At 46.1% G+C, this 21,435-nt stretch overlaps 1 protein-coding gene across 2 annotated transcripts in view; it reads right to left on the bottom strand.

The window, feature by feature from the left end:
• PI4KA (phosphatidylinositol 4-kinase alpha) overlaps positions 1-21,435 on the bottom strand; it is a 2,470,135-nt gene that overhangs the window by 1,818,154 nt on the left and 630,546 nt on the right. For both annotated transcript variants that reach the window (XM_069619956.1, XM_069619957.1), the window contains exon 17: positions 8,103-8,206. In XM_069619956.1, coding sequence (XP_069476057.1) covers positions 8,103-8,206 — 104 coding nt within the window. The remainder of the gene's footprint in view (positions 1-8,102; positions 8,207-21,435) is intronic.

The raw sequence follows: 21,435 nt of genomic DNA, 5'->3' as shown, positions 1-21,435 counted from the left end.
AGACCATTTCCCCCTCCTCCTGCCCAGGCCCTCTCGAGATAGACGGTGTTCAAACAGCATAGCCCTGCCTTCCCTCCCGATCCTGCTGGACCCGTTTCAAGCATCCGCCACCCTCCCCCATGTCAGAGGCTGCCACAGCCTGACTCCATGACTTACGAGCTGCCTGGTCCTAAATCCCACCGCCTTTCAGGCACCAGTCACATGCCCCCCACGGGTCAGTAGTACCTCCATCGACCCGAGTTAATGACCCTAGAAAGGGGGGCACCCACCCGTGTACCAACAGATCGTAATACCATCCCTCACCGAAATTGCCAAGGATGGTTAGTTAAGCACCCCCGCCCATGCCCCTGACTACGACCATGAGACCTGATTGTTTGAACCTAAGTTATCTCCCAAACTGATGTATTGAGACACTCCAGATCACATATCAATGTTCCTGGCCATGTATTGATCTAAGGTCAGCGCTTACAAGAGTTGCAAATCAACAGGACACATGAAGTGTGACGAATGGGTGGGAATGTGTGGCCAAAAGGGCAAATGTTAGTTTAGTTATCAATCGTTGTTACAAGGCATGTCCGCCCCGGCGCTACACCCCGATGAGCCCAGCTGACCTCCCACCCCACGTGGCGCAGCACCAACGTCCGCCAATCCTGGAGAAGCAACTGTATACATTGTATACCACCTAGCCATCAGAACCCAATCCCTAAGACTCTGTGGCCCCTATAGCTTACCTCATGCATGACGTGTATTTGTAATATAACGGACTGTCTTTGCTATTGTCAGACAGAGCGCTCTCGGAGTTTGCAGAGTCCTTTGCATGCCCTACATTGAATTATATAAAGCTCTTTTTGATCTCACCTGCACTTGGTCCTGGCCTCATTCCCCTTCTGGGGTGTGTCCATTATTGCCTCTCACTAGGGGGGTTGCGTTTCTGGTGACTCTCCCTGATTAGGAGAGCACCAAATGCACACAGGGCTGCCACAGTGCTGGGGGAAGAGTTCAAGGAATATTTGACTCAGCTGACACGCGCAGTACGCAGCATAGCGCGACAAATACCACTGCCTTTTACTGAAAATGTGGCAACTGATACTACCATGCCAGCTGCAGACAGCCCAACTGGGCCATTGATGCCAGGAGCACATGTATACGTGAGGAGTTTCGTCAGGAGATGGAATTCGCCAAGGTTTCATGGCCCCCATGAAGTGATATTGCCTCTCACTAAGGGGTGTGCGTTTCTGGGGACACTTACATTCAAGTATACACTTTGCGAAGAATGCCACATGACAATATGCTGGCGTACAGCACAGTGACATGTCCCAGAATCAGTACACACTTAACAGTAAGATATATGCCTCGTGGACAGTGCGGAAATAGACTTTATATTGATGTAGGAACGTCCACCTTCAACATTTCCCTTACACAACGCCAACACGCATTGGTATGAAGCGATTACCAATGCACTACACATTATATATCTTTAGCAAAAGTTGGACTTATCTGAAAATGACATCAGCTAAAGCCATCCCTCCTCCCCAAGAAACAGCAGCACTGCTGTAATTAAGAAGCATGAGAAACAGTGCCGCTACCTTGCAAATAACAAACGCACAAAATTTGTCGGCGTACATGTACCGACACATTACCATTTGTAGCCTCTTTGCTCATTGCCGTTCGCAAATTGCCTTATTACCTGCCATACCAAAAAAATAAAGCCACCCGTAAACAAAGTAAATATTGCGTTAATAGCGACCTTTCACAGTGTAAATATATTTTTTTTTAAATTGCATACACTCCAAGTACTGCATATTTCTCAGTAAAATACATAGACGCAATAACCTTTGCCAGTAATAGTCTAAATTTACAAAGCAGTAACGTGTGCTACTAAAAAGGAGGATTACTTGTTATAAACCGGGGCGCTTTGCCGGGTCGGATTACTAAACAAAATCCTTTTTCAAGATGGTCACCATAGAAAGGGAAAACGGTTCTTTCATACCTAGCCCCTCTTCCCTTTCCATGGTAGGCTGCAAAAAGCACAAGTACGTGACGTGACGCAGAACCTGTAAATAAACATACAGCGACGTACAACCTAATAACTTACATTTTGAAATAATAGACTGGATTGTAAAAGAAAACCTGAACATTTTAGAGTTCGTAAAGTAGGTATATTTAACAACAAACTGTCAGAGACCATCGGAGTAATCTCATTTTCAATGCAATGATAACAGTGGCTTTAAGGGCGGCATTGCAAATGCCTACAGCACCATAAATGATGCGATGTTGCTCCGAATAGCGAGTTCAGCGTACGGGCAAAGCGGGCTTAGTGTGTCATCCCACATAACTGTTATGGACAGGCAACCGCTCACGAGCAGTTGTATTTGCCGTCCGAAAAAGCCCTCACTCGGCATCTGGAAGCCATGGCACGCACAGTACGGCAAGATGTACCTGGGCGGGAAACTTAACAGAAAATATGTGTCAATAACCAACCTCTACCAAAAAATTTCCAAAAGAACACAAAAAATGTGTAAAGTAATACACAAATGTAAGTGGTCAAACATGACATTTTAGTGAAATGTTACTAATGACCATGTGTAACTATAGTAACAAGCTACAAACGCCGAGATTCTGCATGCGCCGTAAGGTAAAAAAAAAATGGCAACTACACAGGAAGACGATAATTCAGTTATGAAAGCAAAATGAATGCACAATTTTAAAAAAAACGACGTCTCGTGATTTCAAACAAGACCAAAAGAACGTCCAAAGTGATACACAAAGCTATGTGGGCAAACATAACGTTTCAAACGAGAAATATTAATGCTAAAAAAGGATGAGTGTAGTCCTACCCTACAAATGCGGAACCTGTGCACTCTGCAATATTACAGGAAAAATGTAACAGCGCAGAAAGATAATACGTCAGTTATATTGGCACAATTAGATTTTCGGTAATGTAAAAATAAAGCGCGGTTCGCTGTAGAGTGGGCAAAAGTAAACTTACATAATATTTACTGCCTCCATTCTTTTTGTGCAAGTCAGACACCTATGTATTTGCATCGAAGAATCTTCGTGGACTGATATTGCATGTTCCTTACAAACTTTTTAAAACATAACCTTATCAAATGCTATTTTTTTCGACCCTTTCATTCCTTGAATTTCTTGTAAGGTTTCCCTTCCGCTCAAGGTCAAAAAACAATTGCCCGCTACTTGCCTACTTTGCAACAACATATTGAAATCCAATTATGAGAACCGCTATTCCCATACACCTCCACAATCGCTGTTTCCAGCTAACAGTGCAGATGGTGGCCTTAGTTTTCAAAACTTAGGACGCCAGTCTGAGGGCAATATTATTCCAAAAACATTTTAACCCACACGCACTAATTGGTAGTGGTACAGTGAGCACGAACTTCCATTTAAACGTATGACTTTAGTGACAAGAAAACTCCACTTTTTCAGATTGTGCTGCCGCATCGCATCCCCCTCAATGGTCACCTTCTGAAATAGTATTACATAAGTGTGACAAGTGCAATGCTGTCTTGTTTTGTATGTGTTTCTGGCGATGTCCGCGTACACCAAAACATGAATAAAAGATAGCGGGGGCACCGAAGAAAGCTAACGTACTTGACGCTGTTCCACAACCAATCAGGGAAAGCGCCACATGTTTGCAGGCACAAACCTTTTCCCCCATTCAGTATAAGGGGAAAAGAGACGTTTTCAGAACCCCACCCCCTTACAACTGTCCCCCCCTGGACCAAACATCACCAAACTTTCCAAAGAAATTCAGAGTGTCCGATATATTGTTTTTACAAACTTTGGCGAGTATTCATCCAAGGGGAGCACAGTTATAAGGCACCCAAAAATGCTCTTCCTATGGAAACAGCAACTTCACCATAACACAGCCACTAACGTGCCTAATATGCTGCAGTGGTTGTGGGCAGGACCTAGAGATTTCGATATATGTCCATAGATACTTGAATGTATGGGTGTACATTGGCTTATAACTCCACTGCTTATAAGGTCATTCCTGGGTGAATGGCCTTCGGCCATGCACCCAAGACTGTACACCCTCCCCAGAACCATCTGACTGCTAAGTTATAGTACGGAAGTATGCATTGCTGTAATATGATGTGGTGGTTCTGGTCAGGGACTAGAGTTTTAGGAGTATGGCGTACGGCCTACGGCCTGCAGCCATGCACCCAAAACTCTACATCCTGCCCACAACCACCTGAGTGATGTGCGGTAGTACAGTTGTATCGATAGGTTTGGTATGCTTCACTTGTTATGGTCAGACGCTAGACTCCTAGCTGTATGTCCATAGATATTACAATGTGTGGGTGTGCAGTGGCTTATAGGTCCAGTGCTTATAACTTTGTTCTTGGCTGCTAGCCTTCGGCCATGCACCCAAGACTGTACACACTCCCCACAACCATCTAATCGATAATCAATACTACAGGTATATCCATTGCTGTGAAATGCTGCGGTGGTTGTGGCCAGGGCCTACAGTCTTGGAAGTATGGCCTTCGGCCTACGGCCATGCATCCACGACTCTAGGCCCTGGCCACAACCACTGCAGCATGTCACACCCATGGCGGCGTACTGATCAATAGCAAACCCATAGGAAAAAATAATGTACTCAATTTCAATGTTCGCTGACACCACGCGTGTCCTTAGAACAGTTTCGAGGTGCCTGTACACAGCACGGACTGAAATACTACCCTTATTAGACCCGTCATTTTCTGCATGTACATACATCCCGAACAAGGCGGGCATAGAGAATACATCATTAACACCTGCCGCCCAAACATGTACAGTATTTCACCCATCTCTTACTCTGTGAACCTCCCCAAGCACTGTAGGCGATCAAAATAGTTTCCGAAACAGCATTTCGCATGGCGAATACATCATTAACACCTACCGCCCAAACAGGTACAGTACTTAATCCATCTCTTGCTCTGTGAACCTCCCCACGCACTGTAGGAGAGCAAAATAGTTTCCAAAACAGCATTTCGCCTCTGGTGGATACCGCGCTGTCTTAGGATCCAAGATGTCGGGTGCATCCACACATTCTGACGCACATCACGGCTCGCTGCAGCCAATCGGCGAAGACGTCGCGTGTCCGCGGTCATGACGCCACCCCCCTGGCCAATCGGTATCTTGTCCGCAGAGCGAACAGGGAAGTGTGACCGCGGAGCAGACATAGATATCACTAATTTTTTTAGACATATTTTTTGGTCGTTTTAAAAGAAACTACTGGACGGATTGTCACCAAATTTACAAAAGCACGCTTTTGGGACCAAGCCCCTACCCCTGCCCCAAATTTGGTGAACATCCTTCCAACGGTTTGACCTGTAGGCGTGCGCAAAGTTTTTCCCCCATTCAGTCTATGGGAAAAAAGATGTTTAGGGACCCCCACATAACTTTTGCCCCCCTGCACCAAACATCACCAAACTTTGCAAAAATAAATCAGAGTGCCCCATATACTTTTTCTGCAAAGTTTGGGGAGGATTCGTCCAGGGGGAGCGGAGTTATAGGCCGCCCAAAAAGTGCTCTTCCTATGGAAACAGCAACTTAACCATAACTACACAGCCACTACTGCGGCTGTGTAACTATTGCTTGGACACCTCATCCTACACAACTATCCTCCTGAGTAGCCTGTCCATTCCTCTCACCTGTCGGTATGCATATGCAGGGTATTTTAATTTGGCAGCGGCGGCGTTCCGCGTGTGTGGACTGCCGCACCATCTTGAAAATCCCTTTAAGTCTTACTAACCTCATGATTCGTTGTGTTGTCATCACGCCAATCTCTGTGGCGCGATGACGCAATATGTAAACAGCATGAGCTGGCTAGTTGGCATTGCTGCAAGTGTCACCGGATACAAACGTATGTTGAGCCATCTTGGTTTGTTATTTCAACAACTCCCTTATTTTGGTTTTTGCCAGATTTAGGCATACAGTTATAGTAAATAACAGAAAGCATACATATATTATTGCACATACGGGCATACAATTGTTTATCTCACAATTATGTTTCACTCACGGCTAGTATAGCTATGGCTATTTTGCGCTTCGAATAGAATTATTCTTACATTTACATATTCCTGTTTTCAAAGTGCAAGGGTTGTTTCATGTTGCTGGCGGAGTGCCATTTTGTTTTATTGGGTCGGATATAAAAATATGAATTCATCCTATACTCTCATATGGGCCCCAGCACTGGTTTCTAGTATTAGAACCTGTGATGAGCTGTTCTCCATACACATTTAGGTGGATATTATTTTATCTTCTAATCTGTTAGATCACATTTAGGTTATTTTAGGTTCACATCCTTTGATTGGATGAGTGAAGTTTTGAGTATTCTAGCGGGTCCTGTTATGATTTGTACTTGGATACATGTTCTATCATGTTGATGCGAATATCTAGTTTTATAATTGGGTTTGTGTACTTTACCTGGCTCCATTCAAACACGGATTCTGATATGTCAATTCGCATGTACATCCCTTCATAAATTATTCCCTTCATTATTTGATCTCATTAATTTGACATCTTAGTCAAAGTTAGTCATTTGCATTGTTCTATCTTGTTTGCTTTTTTGCTTACTCTATATTTCATCATAGAAAATGCATTCCATTATTTACACGTGGGACTTATACAACTCTTCGTAATATTTGGTAATGTGGTCATCACCACACAACCCATCTGATTCATCCATATATCTTAAAGAACTTGAATGCTACTTTCCTTCACATTACTATATCACAGAAACACCTGCAGATCATCATCCTTGTTTACTCCTGTGATCGTGCTGCGTAGTTTGCAAATTATCTTGGCCTCTTCCTGCCCGAGGATTAGTTCTTAATCTCCAAGGCGTACATCTTGTTTTGTGTGTTTGATTCCCACAAATGTAACATCGTCCTTGTTCTTCATTTAGTGATGGTTTGCCCAATGCTCTTGTAATGGTTTTCTTCTTTCCATTTTGTTTGTCACATTCATACTGATATGCTTCCTAATACTCAAACGCAATTTTCTAATGGTGGACCCCACGTACAGTTTGTTACATACACAGAGGATAATATATATGACACATTTTGTCCTTTGTTTCTAAAGTCTTTACATTGTCTAGTGTGTGCTTACACATTGAGCATGGCATATACTTGAAAAAGCCCTTCAATTCCCATCCCGTTCTCACACTTGTCTGGCTTGTAGTATTTTAATGCTTATTTAACTGGGACTTAGTTGTATTTTTAAAGTCAGTGCTTTTGTGAAGACAAAGTCTGGACGATTTGAGATATAAGACATATCTTCATCCAACAGCAATATATGCCACTGTTTCCTGACATATTTTTGTATGTTATCATTTCTACAGTATCTGGTAATTATACATGTTTTGTTGTCTCCTTAGTTAGTTTCATGCAGTAATTAATAAAAAAAGACTCAGGAAATTGGAGTCCATAAAAACCCCATCTTCCATTGTAAAAGGTAAATAGTCGTTTATGCAAGGACAAGTTGCACAATATAGTTACACTAATCAGCAGTATCATTCATGGGGTAACCCAGGAGGATTTTTCATGGATGCAGCAGATAGGGGGCCAGTTAGATCACTAATGTGTTGTAAATTAGGTCAACAATGTACAGTTAGAGACAAATGCAAACAATGATAAGGAACAAAAGGATTCTGGTAGCCATGAAGTACAACCTCCCTAGAATGACTTATAATGGAATTAACTAAATGTGCATTTGAGATATTTATATATACATTCTTTATATATTTTTCTAATTCATTTACTTCCTTTTTTGTTTTCTCCACTCTCTTTTACAGAGATGAACTAAACAATGTATATACAAGTGAATAATCTATTGAGGGAATGTGAATAAGGATGTTTTTTCTGTTTTTTGTTGCAAATCTTAGATGTAATAGGATACAGTTAATAGCCTAGATAAAGCTAAAGGGTTTGGCGAAACAATAGGCACGTGCACAAAGAAGGTATTATTGGCATCTCAAAAACAAAGAAAGTGTGTCAAATTGTAAATCATTTATGTATTATACGACTGTATATGGTGCAATATGATCCAATATGTATAAATTGTAGAGTGTCCAGTGTCATCAATTCAATTCTTACCTGTACCCGTGATCCTTATAATCCTTGGCAGATGAGTACACAACAGAACTGGCTTTGACGCTGATCTGTTGGAAAAGGTTCCAGACCTCCTGGTAAATATATTGCTGAAAGAGAAAAAAAACGACCTTAGTGGAGTCCAAGCACACAAACAATGTGTGTGACAATTTAACTGGTGAACCTGGAGATTCATTTAGCAGTATTTGCAAAGAAGAACGTATCAGTGGTCACTGCATTAGAAACTGCATAAAAATAGGTTCAGAGTGAGAATTTCTCTAGGTAGCAGATTTGTGAACAGGACCCACCTCTCTGACAGATGGTTCTCTTTGAAGATATGAGTGAGCTGAAAAGAAACCAGATAATTTCGACTTCCTCTAGTAGTCGCAACTAGTACTACCTCCTACTGCTACACACACTCACTCGCCACTCCTAAAGCACAAACACTCCAATTGCCCCCTCTCTCCAGTAACCTCCACTATGCTTCCACGCTCTCTTCCTATGGTGTCTCAGACGTCTTCCTACATCTTGTGTCCTTGTCAAACTACAACCCAACCTGACTACTCCTATCTTACCTCTTAAATATCTCACCCCCTCCCAGGAGTGGCCAGCTTTCCTTGCCCACTCACTTACTTAATTCTCCTTGGGGCGACACAAAACCCCTTAGAACATATTGAAGAGACACCAGGCGAAGGGAGTCATTCTCCTAGTCCAGAGCATGGAGTTGTGCAAACTTTGTGTGGTACCCGCAAGTCAGGGGAACAGAGTAATTCCACCAGGCAACCTTTTTTCAAGAGAACATTCTTTTGGACATCACCTGAACACCAGAAAAAGGGAGTCAGTCCCCTGGGGAAGGAACTTTCTGTTGGTTTATATTAGTCTTTAGTTGTATTGCAAGGGATAGAAATAGGTTGTGACACGGGACGGTGACGGCCATTCGGGCAGGGAAACCCCTCTTAGATGATAGAGATGGTGAGGATCTTTCTTTTATAAATAAACGTCTACCATCTTTGTGTCAGCTTCCTTCTTAACACCCTTAAAGACTCCTCTCTGCAGAGAATAGGTGGCAGCCAGCAGTCTGGTAGAACGAGCCCTGAGACCTTCAGGCACATCATTACCAAACAGATCATAGCATTACGAGATGCAGATAATCTACCATTACAGGGTCTGTTTGGTCATAGCCCTACCAGTACATGCATCAGCATAACCATCAAAAACCTTGTAATATGTCCTTGACTCCCTCATCCAAGAGACGTGGTAGTTGAGGACCCGCACCTCGTCCAGCCAATGTTATCATTCCCCTACCTTAGAAGGATGAAGCAGAGGAAAAAAAAAAAGACTGTAAAATGGATCTTTTGAGAGAGATGTAAATCAGAAAATACCTTCGGAAGGAAGCACAGTCTCACAATTTCAAGGTCACCTTCGCTTTGGAGAAAACCACTGCTTTGTTGGTATCTCAGGCTGTCTTGAACATGATGTGCACTTGGTGATGTGGTCACTTTTTCCTAGTTCTGTGATGGGGCATGCTGTCTTTCATAACAGTCGTGTCATGAAAAATAGTTTCTAATTTAGGAGCTCTGACTACTTTAGTCAGATTGTCCCAAAACTTCCAACAGAGGTCATTTTCTTTTCTGTTCCATTTATTACTCCTTCTCAACAATTCTCAACTCTAGCGAAGGGGGTCTTTAACCTTTAGCTCTCTCCTTTAGCTATCTAGATATTTTGGACTACAACTCCCATCAGCGCTAGCAAACAGTCATGGGCGAGGTATCATGTGAACTGTAAAACAGTCAGAAAGCCGCAGGTTGCAGTCCCCTGGTCTGGTACCTTCACCTTATTCAACCCAACAAAGGTCTGATCTCACAAGAGTCTCTTCTCTTCAGACAAGCGTCTGAAGAAGGTTCCACATGAGGAGCCACAATAGCCAGAGAGGTGTGTGGGGAGGCCTGTCCTAGGGAATGAGGAGAATGGCCAAGCTTGCTGGATGCTGGGCCAAAGACAGGAGACAAGAAACAGATCTGCTTGTGTCCCTCGATTGTTTATCAACCTTTGCAGCTGCGAAGGCAAGGATGGCCAACTGTTCCAGCGCATACCATCCCTTTGACTGCCATTATATGAGTTTGCAGTGGCAGGGAGTTTTCAGGGTATATTGATCTGAATTCATCCCCATCAGCCAAATAGGGTCCTCACCCTGTATATATTGTTATGTGTTAGGGAGAATTCTCTGTTTAGGCTGAATTTCCTAACCTAGTGAGTCCCCCAGCAGTTTTGCTGGATTTTTGGGGTTTATTTTTTTTCTCCTGCCAAGAGTGAGACTCTTTTACCCTCACTCTTGGACATGAGTTGAGTGTATCTCTTTGATTCTATATGTATTTAATGGGCTATGGGGTCTTTTACTCCATAGGGCTTCATGTGTTTTTGTGATGTGTGTTACACAGCACGCTCAGTGCCGTAACACAGGGGTGTCATAGTGACCCCCCAGTATAGACTCCATACCCTGGGACTGACTACTGTCTCCCAGGGCATGTAAAGTCACCATTGACTTTACTAGTCTCAAATTCTGAACAGAACCAGTACAAACCATCATATTGTGGACGTACTGGCTGGGGCAATTCGATTGCCCCGGGGTCTGTTAGTCGAGGGGACACGTCTCCGTCCCCCCTGATCGAGTTTTGGCTGGTGGCAGTGGATACTACTTTTTTATATTTCGACCGCAAATATATCCCTATGGGATTTCCCATTGTTCGAGGCTACCAACTTTAATTATTTAATTCCTATAGCCTCGAACATACCGCCGGTTTATGTATTTAATATTAATTCTCCGGTTCGTATTTTTTGCCAGAACTCGGTTCTAAAATGGCGTTTGTGTTTGCTTCTGTGACTCCAACCCAAGTTGAGCCCTTTGTTCCACTTTTTGGCGGGCTTCTCCATGGAAGCCCTCCAAAGTGGTGCCACTCTGTCTGGGGTACTTAGGGGGTGTGTAGGGGGATTTAGGCACCCTGGACTGAGTTGCCTAGGCAACTCAAGTCGCACTCCGTCCTGATTGGCTCAAGTGGTGAGCCGGCCGGCTCACCACTTAGCATGTTTGAGTGACAGCTAGGCTGAGTGAATGGGGGTTTTCTGCATAAAAGCAGGGCTTTGGGGACTGGAACTTTAGAAGTCGCCACAGGACCTAAGAATCCGACGAGGGAGAAGCTGAGCCGACCTGCTACGACGACACCACCGGTGGAGCCCTGCTGAACCGTCTCACCACTTTTCCCAGCGACAGAGGAGATCTCCAGCCCGGAGAGTCTTCTTCCTTCGACTGGTGGGGATAACCAGTCTGCTTCCTTTTTCGCTTCCTGGAACAACTCGTGGCCGCCTTGCCTGTGCCAAGCACCCCGGCAACCGGGATACCACGTTTTACCACTACCGCGAATCAAAGGGTAGTACCTTTAGCCCGAAAACTCTGCAGCTGGTTTCTTCCCTGGCAGTGCAACGACCTTCATCTTTCCTCCACGTCGAGATCTTCTCTTCCTCTGGACGACGTCGCGACTTGCACCCACTGCCAGGAACAACTGCCCCCACTGGAGGATCCTTTCCACCTAAGGTACCGTGTTCCGCCTGGCTTCCCTTGCAACCGACTGTATGGGGTAGATTTAGCCCCCGGCTTTCGAACCTGGGTTAGCCTGGGACACCCTGGTTAAACTTTTCTGAGCCTAACTAAAACCTCTCTGAACTCCCTGCAAGACTTTTTAAGCCTGTTGTCATTGTGTGATCTTGGGTACATTTGTGCCCTGCTCTCTCCAAGAGTGGGCCCGGCCTATGGACTTTGGCTCCCAAGTAACTTTTGACTTTCCTGCCTTGCTTAAGAGTTCCTAAGTATTAGTGTGGTGTATTTTCCTACATTCTGCCTTTTTCCCTCCCTTTTTCGTTAACTTATTGGAGTGCCATCTATAGTTAAGCGCTCAACTCTGTCTGGAAATAAGTGGTGTTAACTAAGACTTGTCTGATGAGGAATAAGGGATGTATATATAATAATAGTAACTGTGTTTAGAGTGATTTACAATATTAGTGCTGGAGTGTTTCAATAAGTGTGTTTTAAATAAATAATTATATACCTTGACACCAAAGCTCTGGTCAGTGTTTGCTTGTGCTATTGTATCTGGGTGCCTATTGTGTATACTTTACATACTGCCTAACTCTTCTTGAGGGAAGTCTGACTACTCAGCCACAGCTACCAGGTAAATATGGGTGGTACAGACTGCTACCAAGTGGGTTTACTGCCAACACCTGTAGTCCTAAATCTTTTGCAGTGGTCCCCAAGGGAACTGCACAGATTTCTGCCTAACAGTATGAGGTAGGGCTTGGGCGTTATTGCATGTGGGCTAGAGTGCACACAGTTTCCTTATGCACTACCAACAAAACGCACCTGATCAAATTGAGATCGTACCTGCTTCCAGAAATTGTGGTGAAGTGTGTACTATGGCCCGCACGTGGTGGTCATGCTGGGAGGATGTTTAAGTCAGGATAAAGGAGATGTGCTAAAGTTAGCTACTCTTGAACCCACTCATCTTTGTCTTGAGGGTACATTCCTAGCTTTGGGGCATTCTGCGAAACTCCTCTTTAATCTACTTCTGGCAGCTATATGAACATTGGCTCTGGAAAACCTTGCAGGACCTGTTCTGGCAATGTGGCAAGGCAAAAGTTTGGAGATTCTGACACTGGAAAAAAGATTACTGCATCAATGTTGCATTGTTTCCAAAAATATATATATTCTCAAGCTTCAAATGTACTCAAACAAACCCATAACACCAAGAAAATAATAAAATAACCAATGCACAAATTAAATTCATAAGTCACTCCCTGAGTTTAACAAACATAACAGTCCATAATATGTCAACATCAAATAAAATGGCATTTAAATGATCAATGCAACTGTGCCACATTCAAATGATGTTCCAGACTCTAAGGCTATAAGACTTAATGGCATTTTTGAAGCTATCTACAGTGCAAGCTTTTACAATATCTGGTAGAATTTGTAAGTGAAGTAGAACTAAGTGGCAATTCCTAAAACCTCTGGATTGTAATAGAAGCTTCAGTGTTTGCTTAAAAATACATGCCTACCTGGGCTATAGAAATACAAAAATGAATCACAGTTTCTTCAACACTATGAAAAAGTGGCAATATTAATATCTGAAGCCTCACTCTTCTATTTGGATACAGCATTCCCAATAAGCAAAAGGGCAAAACGTAGAAGGGTCAGGTGCGATCTTGATGAAATAGTTGAAATCCAGGTCAATAATTCTCTTTATATTGTATGGGTGCAGAAGGAAGAGATCGACACACAGGTGGCATTCTTTTGGGCAAAGACTTTTATAAATCAAAGAAAATAAGGAGAACAACAAGTTACTTACCAACTGGTAACTTTCTTTCGACTGGATGTTCCTCCAACGTATTCCACATCTTTGACATGTAATGTCCACAGTTGTCTTACTTCGGAAATCTTTTCGGCAGAGGGCGTCCTGCGTCAATGGCGTCGGGTCGATGCCCCTTGAAGGCCTCTGTTGAGGGCTACTTCAGCAGATGTTATAAATAGGGCGCACGGTGCCCGTAGTCTCAGTTTATGTTTTTTCCTCCATAATGTGTGACATGCTGTACACAATGCCTGCTTGACAGCACATAGCCTTGAGGGAACGCAAGCTGCAATAGCATAGAGGCAGGCTGGGGGGGCGATGTGGAATACGTTGGAGGAACATCCAGTCGAAAGAAAGTTACCAGTTGGTAAGTAACTTGTTCTTTGAATGGATTGTGTCCTCCAACGTATTCCACATCTATCACAGACTCCCAAAGCAGTACCAGAAAATGGAGGAGGGAAAAGAATTTAAAATACCCAATCAGGTGGCATAATACAGAACCACTTTACCAAAGGCCATATCTTGACCATGGAGCGAATCCAGGGAGTAATGTTTGACAAAGGTGTGGATAGAAGCCCATGTCGCTGCATCACAAATATTCCCAATAGGAACTCCCCGCTGCAGGGCTGTGGAAGTAGCCACGCCCCTAGTGGAATGAGCTTGCAACCCTTCAGGAAGCTCCTTGCCCGCCAATCTGTAATATTCAGTAATGGTGAAGATAATCCTTCTGGATAAGGTCTGTTTGCTAAAAGCCTGGCCCAATCAGTGTCCAGCGTACCACACAAGAGTTCATCGCCTACTATGACCCTGGATATCCTAGAAATATAAAAGCTCAGTGCTCTCCTAGGGTCCCACCTATGGAGTCGCTCCTCTTCCTTACCAGGATGAGGAGGAGGATAGAAAGCAGGAAGTACCACTTTCTGGTTTAAATGAAACTCGGACACCACCTTAGGTAGAAGGAAAGGATGTACCTTCAGTACAACCCTATCCTGTGGAACACAGTAAAGGGCAGCTTAGATGAAAGTGCCTGCAATTAACTCACTCTGTGAGCGGATGTAACCGCAACCATAAAAAAACGTCTCAAAGGACAAGAGTGCAATGGTTCAAATGGAGCACCCATCAGGAATTTCAAGACCAAATTCAGATCCCAAACTGGCACCTGAAACGGGGACGGCCGTAACACATTAGTGAGCCCTTTTAGAAATTGGGAAATCATAGGAATCCTAAAATAAGAACATTCTTCAGACGAGTGCTTGAAGATAGACAGCGCTGCCAGGTAACCTTTAATGGTACATACTTGAAGGCCCCTGTGGGCCAAAGAAAGCAAGAAAGCCAGAACCATGGGAATGGAACACGGAAAAGGATCGACATCTTGTCCTCTGCACCAGTCGCAAAACCTATGCCAATGGCAACGGTACAGGGATTTGGTTGCCAGCCGCCTGGCCGAAAGCAACACCTCCATCACGTCATCCGGGAGGTCCCAATCCTTATATCTCAACCTTTCAGATACCAAGCGTGAAGGTTGAGAGTCTTGACCTCTGGTTGTAGAGCCCGACCCCCCCACTCTCTCGCACAAGAGAAGATCCTACTGGTAGGGAGGACGGCGTGGAGGGCAGATGGACATTTCTAGAAGATCCGGGTACCACGCTCTCCTGGCCCAATCTGGAGCAATGAGGATCATGTGGGCGCCGAACCTCTGCAACCTTCTTAACACAGGGACAGGAGGAAACGCGTACAGAAGTGGGAATGACCAATCCACGTTGAATGCATCACCTAAGGCTCTTCTCGGAGGACATTCCCTTGACCAGAATCTCTCGCACTTCCGGTTGGTACTGGACGTAAAGAGATCCACCTGTGGGGTTCCCCAAAGGTCAAAGATCTCGAGAAGGACTTCCTGAGCCAACTCCCACTCGTGAGAGACCCTGGTCGGCCTGCTCAGAGCGTCCGGCACTGCACTCTCATCTCTGGCCAGACGTACTGCCAAGAGTGATATTCCCTGCTGGATTGTCCAGAACCAGAGCTGCATCGCCTCTCTGCACAACAGGAGTGACCCTACTCCCACTTTTTTGTTGAGGTAATGCATGGCCACTGTGTTGTCCGTCATGATCAGGACACTCTTCCCCCGCACAGATGGCAGAAAAGTCTTCAGGGCCAGCCTCATGGCCTTTAGCTCTAACAGGTTGATATGGAGTTTGGACTCAGGCTGGCAGTCAGATCGTTGACATGAGCTCCCCATCCTGTGAGGGAAGTGTCCGTCACTACTGTCACTTCCAGCCACGGTTGCCAAAACTGCTCCACCTTCATCAGGTTCCCATCGTTGGCCCACCACAGAAGATCCTACGAGACCGACAGTGGATTCTGAACGGGATCCGACATCTTGCCTGAGAATTGTGACCACTGCATATTGTGGATCCATTGCAGGGATCTCATCCACAGCCTGGCCTCTGGCACCAGAAAAATGCAGGATGCAATGAGGCCGAGCAACCTTAAGAATTCGAAAGCCGGGAGACGCTGGGCATGTTGAAATTTGTCCACCATCTGCACAATGTGATGAGCCCTCAACCTTGGGAGGCAACCACTGCCCCCAAGGACGTGTCCAACACAGCCCCTATGTACTGGAGCTGTTCGGAAGGTGTCAGATGCAACTTCTTGAAATTGAGGGAGAAGACCAGTTGTGGAGGGTGCGGCAGGTGAGACTGAGATGATTCATCGCTTGCTCGGGACGACGCACACGGATCAGCCAGTCGAACAGGTAGGGGTAAACGTGAATCCACCCCCCACCCCTCGCCTGAGATACGCAGCCACCACCACCATTAGCTTGGTGAAGACCCTCGGGGTGGAGGTCAATCCGAGTGGCAGGACCCGAAACTGAAAGTGTGAGCTGCCAGCCGCAAACCTCAGGTACTTTGTGCTTTGGCTAAATCAGCACATGAAAGTAAGCATCCTGTAGGTCCAGAGACACCAACCAATCGACGGCCCTGGAGGACCTGAGAAAGAGTGACTATCTTGAACTTGTCCTTCCTGGGGAGTTTATTCAACCAACGCAAGTCCAAGATGGGTCTCAATCCCCCGGCTTTCTTTGGAATCAAAAAAATATGGGGAATACCATCCCTTGTTCCTCTCCGCTACAGGCACCAGTTCTATAGCGTCTTTCTCCAGCAGGGTCAAGATTTCCTGCACAAGGAGCGACCCGGAAGCTTCAAAGAGACAGTGGTGGATTGTCGTTAGGAAGGCAGTAGCCGTGGGCTATCGTATCCAGAATCCATGCATCCAAAGTAATAGCTTGCCATTCTTCGAGATGCTGAGACAGTCTGCCCCCAACCGGCAAACAATGGAACATAGCCTCATAGTTGTTTTGAAGCAGCTGCGGCAGCGCCTGAAGGCAAAGAGGCAGCTGCTTGAGCGGCTTTAGCACCTCTATTTCCCACCACAGGTACTTCTACATTGCACCCTTTGACTGGCGGCTCCTCGCCTCCTACCAAAAGAGGAGTAGTAACGAAAGGAACCTCCCTCCACTGCTGTCCCCTAGGACGAAAAGGCAAATGTTGACGCAAAGCTGCGCTCAAAGATTTTGCCGCAGCTTTTGAGGTCTGCATCCTCTTAAGGCTCTAGTCAGCTTTGCTGCCAAACAAACTTTTGCGCCATCAAAGGGCATGTTCAGAAGACTGGCTTGTACATCCGGTGCAAAATCAGACTTCCGCAACCACGCAAATCTGTCGGCCGTGTCCAATCCCGACTGAAGGGATTCACACATGGCATCCTTGCCATCTTGCACGAGAGCAAGGAATCCATCCCCTTCTTCCCCCTCGGGAATATTCTCAGCCGCTAGAGAAACAATCCCACAGAGTGTGTGAAAATCTTGCTAAGGCACAAGTGGAGTTGGCCGACTTCAGCGCCATACTCCCCGCAGAAAACACCTTGCATGCCCAACCATAGAAGCGTTTGTCGTCCCCATCAGGAGGGATGGTAGGGTACGCCGCCTGCCTCGAGGTGGCCGTAGCCCCCTGAACCACCAAACTCTCGGGAGTGGGGTGAGATGATAAGTAGCTGGGGTCGCTACTTGAATGGCCGTATTTTTTAGTTAACAACTTCTTAACCGCCAGAAGAGATTACGGTGTCTGCCAAGCAGGCGGCACCCTTTTCTGCAACATCAAATGAAAAGGTAACACTGGGTCAGAGGACGGACCTTGATCCAAAATATCCGCTATGTCATCCTGAACTAATGCATCCGGAGGACTAGACCAACCAAGATACTCAGTGACCCTAGCCTGTCTCCTATAAGGGGACTCAGTATGAGCCTGAGGCTTAGGCCTGCCAAACTCCACCTCAGGAGAAGTGTCCAAGCCACTGGCATCATGAAGAGATTGGTGTAACTCTTCCAACTGACTGTCCCTGAAAAAGACAGGAGCCACATCAGGCTCAACAGGGTCAAATTCCAAATCTGACCTCTCCTCATCCTCAAAGATATTATCCAGAGGACAAAATATCTCCTGCCTAGGGATAGAAGAGGGTCTGGAATCTGAACAGGCCTAACAGACTTGGAAGTAGCCTTCCTTGGAGGATCCAAAGTACCAAGGACCTCCATCGGCAAATTCCAGCCAAAAGGCCCAGAAGGCATTGAGGGCGCTGACGCTGAGGGCTGGTGTGAAGGCAAAGCTTCGGCATCCATATCCGACGGACACGACAGTCAGTTGATGCCGACCTCGATCCCTTACCAGTTTCACCGGGGATGAAGACCGAGACGTGGATGCAGTCCGTCTCGGGCGATCAACCGGAACCTTGTCCGACCGGGACCTCGAATGTTCCCGATGAGTATCGTGCCGAGGACCTGAGCCTGAAGGCGCACGCCCTGAGGTGCAAAGGGCTGCTACATCACTGTTTGGCTGTGGCGAGTGAACTGACCTACCTGGAGGAGAAATAGGAGAAATAGCAGATTTTGGAGTACTGGGGGTGCGTGTGCCTGTACCTTTAACATTCATTGCTGGTCACCTGACCTGGTCACCTGGTACATAAGGCCGCCTCCACCGCCCTTGCGGCGCTAAGCCCTGAGGTGCAAAGGGTTGCTACATCACTGTTTGGCTGTTTGGCGAGTGGGCGACGTGGATCGTCTGTTCTATTGTGGCAATCCTATTGTGAGCCGTGCTATGGATCCCGCATTGCCTGCATCAAGGACAAGAGCTCAAATAAAACGCATGGGTAAGCCTGAGGAGCGACCAGCAAAACACGACAGGCACAACCAGGTGAGCCAGTATTTTTCATGTAACTCTCCAACTAAGTTAATTGTGGAGACTGGTGCCTGTTTTCCTCAAGTTGTCGCAGAGGATACACGAAAGGCTGATGATGCCGTGGCCCCAATTAACACTGGACCCCCAATAACACTCGACTCAGTTCCCTTATCTGTGCCCTTGCAGGCGAACATTGTCACTATGACTGGGGATCTCCTCGCATTGTCTATGGGTTCAAAGGAAGCCCGATACAGTAGCATCGAAGATGGACTTACTGTCGGGGCTGGAATGGGGATGTGCCTCCCGACAGGTGTGGAGTCTCCTGTTCTGTCGCCGCGGCGCGTGATGAGTGTGGCGGACCCGCTTTCCCCGGTGTCGCTGTTGCCGAGGAGCGCAGGGGCGGAGCTTGTGGCTTGCTCGGCACTGCATGACAACGCGGCTGGGGGGAGTTTGGAGGTGGACGCTGTGGTCACTGCTCACGAGGGATGAATCTTGCATGATTCGGTGGAGGCGTGCCGTGACAGTCGAGCAGGGACGGCTGCCAACCACCAGGGGCTGCCTGTGGCCCCTCTCTCTGTGTCTGACATTGAGGCAGCTAGAGGCGAACGCGCTACGAGCCAAGAGCTCGAATGTCAGGTAAGCTCCAACAGTTACCCTGCAACAATGGCGGACCCGGTTCTCCACGAGATTAGTGGTGAACGACACTATGATGAAGAAGTGTTTACTGCTGCGGTCTCGTTGGGTGCCTGTACGGAGCCAAACTTGACAAGCCCAGATTGTAGGCCAGCAGTGTCTTGTGATGCTGTAGGTCTGCTATGCGGATCCCGGGTGCAGAAGGAAATAGGGGGTGTGTTTACCGTTGAGCGAAGGAACTCCTTAGAGGTGGTTTCAACAGTACTGCAAAACCTGATTGAGCTGAATAATGCACGCGCTGGGAAACAGACGCCAGCGTCCACTCCTGAGCACAATGGGGCGCGTAAATTACCTCAAAAAAAGAGTGTCATGATTTGACAGACGCTAATCGTGACATTTGGGGTTCTGGATTTTACAAACGTGCTAGGACTTTAGAGGCCGAGTCAACTGGCGAGTCCTCCCAGTCATCTGTGGGAAAGGTGGCAGAATCCCAGAAAAGGCTGACATTCCACCCCAATGCAATCCATGGCGTGAGGCCGGGTCGACTAAGCCAACGGTTGCACAATTCAAAGAGTGCTGATTCAACAGATGATTCATCATCAGGGGACTCATCTCTTGTGGAGCGACCTTTTCCAAAAGTGCGAAGAGAGCGATTTGCCCCAAAGCATGCGGCTCATGAGACGAAGCGAAAGGTTAAAGAGGGCGGTTTGGCGCCTTGTGTGCATGTGCCCACAAATTATTTACTATCAGCTTTGACTTCTGCAATGGCAATCTCGCTGGCGCCGTTTACCAAACTATATGAAACAATAAATGACAACGTGAAAGACCTAACAACGTTAATTGCTCTAATGAATTCAAAACTATTGCATCTAGAAGCTTTGTACAGTGGACAGAAACACGCATGAAAATGTGAACCAGAAACTTCTGGCCTCCCTCGCCTTAGTGAATGAGGGGAAACATAACGCGATGATTGATAAATACTATTTGCAGAAGTGGCAAGGGAAGCTCTAGCTCTCTTTCGCAAATCCCATTTGGAAGCAAAAGGCGGCGAACAATCAGGAGCGTGTGCCGTCCTGCAGATACCACGGAAGGAGCTGTCGACGGCACTCTCTATATCACTTAATAGTGTTTCTGCACCAGAGACAGAAGCTGTTCAAAGGCAACTAAGCCATCGAGAAATTAATCTTGGTCCAAGGAACACAAGCCCAAAAAGTACACTTGTGCCGTCGAATGGCTCTTCTGTGTCAGCACCCACGGTGCTACCTCGACAAGCGGCAAGCGAGGTAGTAGGGTGCGCGGTATTTGGTGATCTACACAGAGAAAGCAGTGGACCCGACAGCACACTGGAAACTTCCTTCCACTCAGCATTTTTACAAGCTAGAAGTGCTGTAAATCTGGGACAACTTGATAGTCAAATTGCGTTGGGTTCAACTCTTCATACTACAGTGCCGGAAGTGTGTACAGGGAATACAACTGTAGATGTTGACGTGTCAAAGTCAGCAAGTTTGTTTCCCATTTTTGGAGGTGCAGATGCTGTCCAACTAAAAAAGGTGGAAAGTAAGAAATCCAAACCTCTGCAAGCCAAGAAGCAAAAAAATCTGCCAGGACGTAAGTTGAATCATCAAAAAGGTGCTCGCAAATTTCTGCACAACATTAATGTGCTACAGATTGTGGATAAAGCCATCACCACACGGCTGAACTCTGATGTAGGCAGAGAGGAAGGCATTAAGTTAATAGCAGAGTCAATGCCAAATACTTCGCAAGCAAGTGTCTCTCAGATGATTGAAGCCGAGAATGCAGACCATGAGGAGTTGATGAACTTGTCGGTGTATGAAGACGAAGAAGTCACAGAAGGTCTTCCTGCGCCTAGTGGGATCATCGTGCCTAGTAAACAGAGTGAGGAGACTACTGGAATGAATGCTGAGGTTGCCATGATAAACACCACTTTTTGCGAACCGCTGGAGATAACGGACCATTCAAACAAAACAGTCGCGGTGAAGCGAGGAAGAAGCTGCGTCATAATGCCGTTTGAAGTTGTGAGTATAAACAGGGACCCGGGCATGCCTGAGCCAGCTAGTCATGAAT

The sequence above is a fragment of the Ambystoma mexicanum genome, chromosome 10 (assembly GCF_040938575.1).
Source record: "Ambystoma mexicanum isolate Mex_15411 chromosome 10, UKY_AmexF1_1, whole genome shotgun sequence".
Taxonomy (NCBI): domain Eukaryota; kingdom Metazoa; phylum Chordata; class Amphibia; order Caudata; family Ambystomatidae; genus Ambystoma; species Ambystoma mexicanum.
This window is presented reverse-complemented; position numbering and strand designations above follow the sequence as displayed.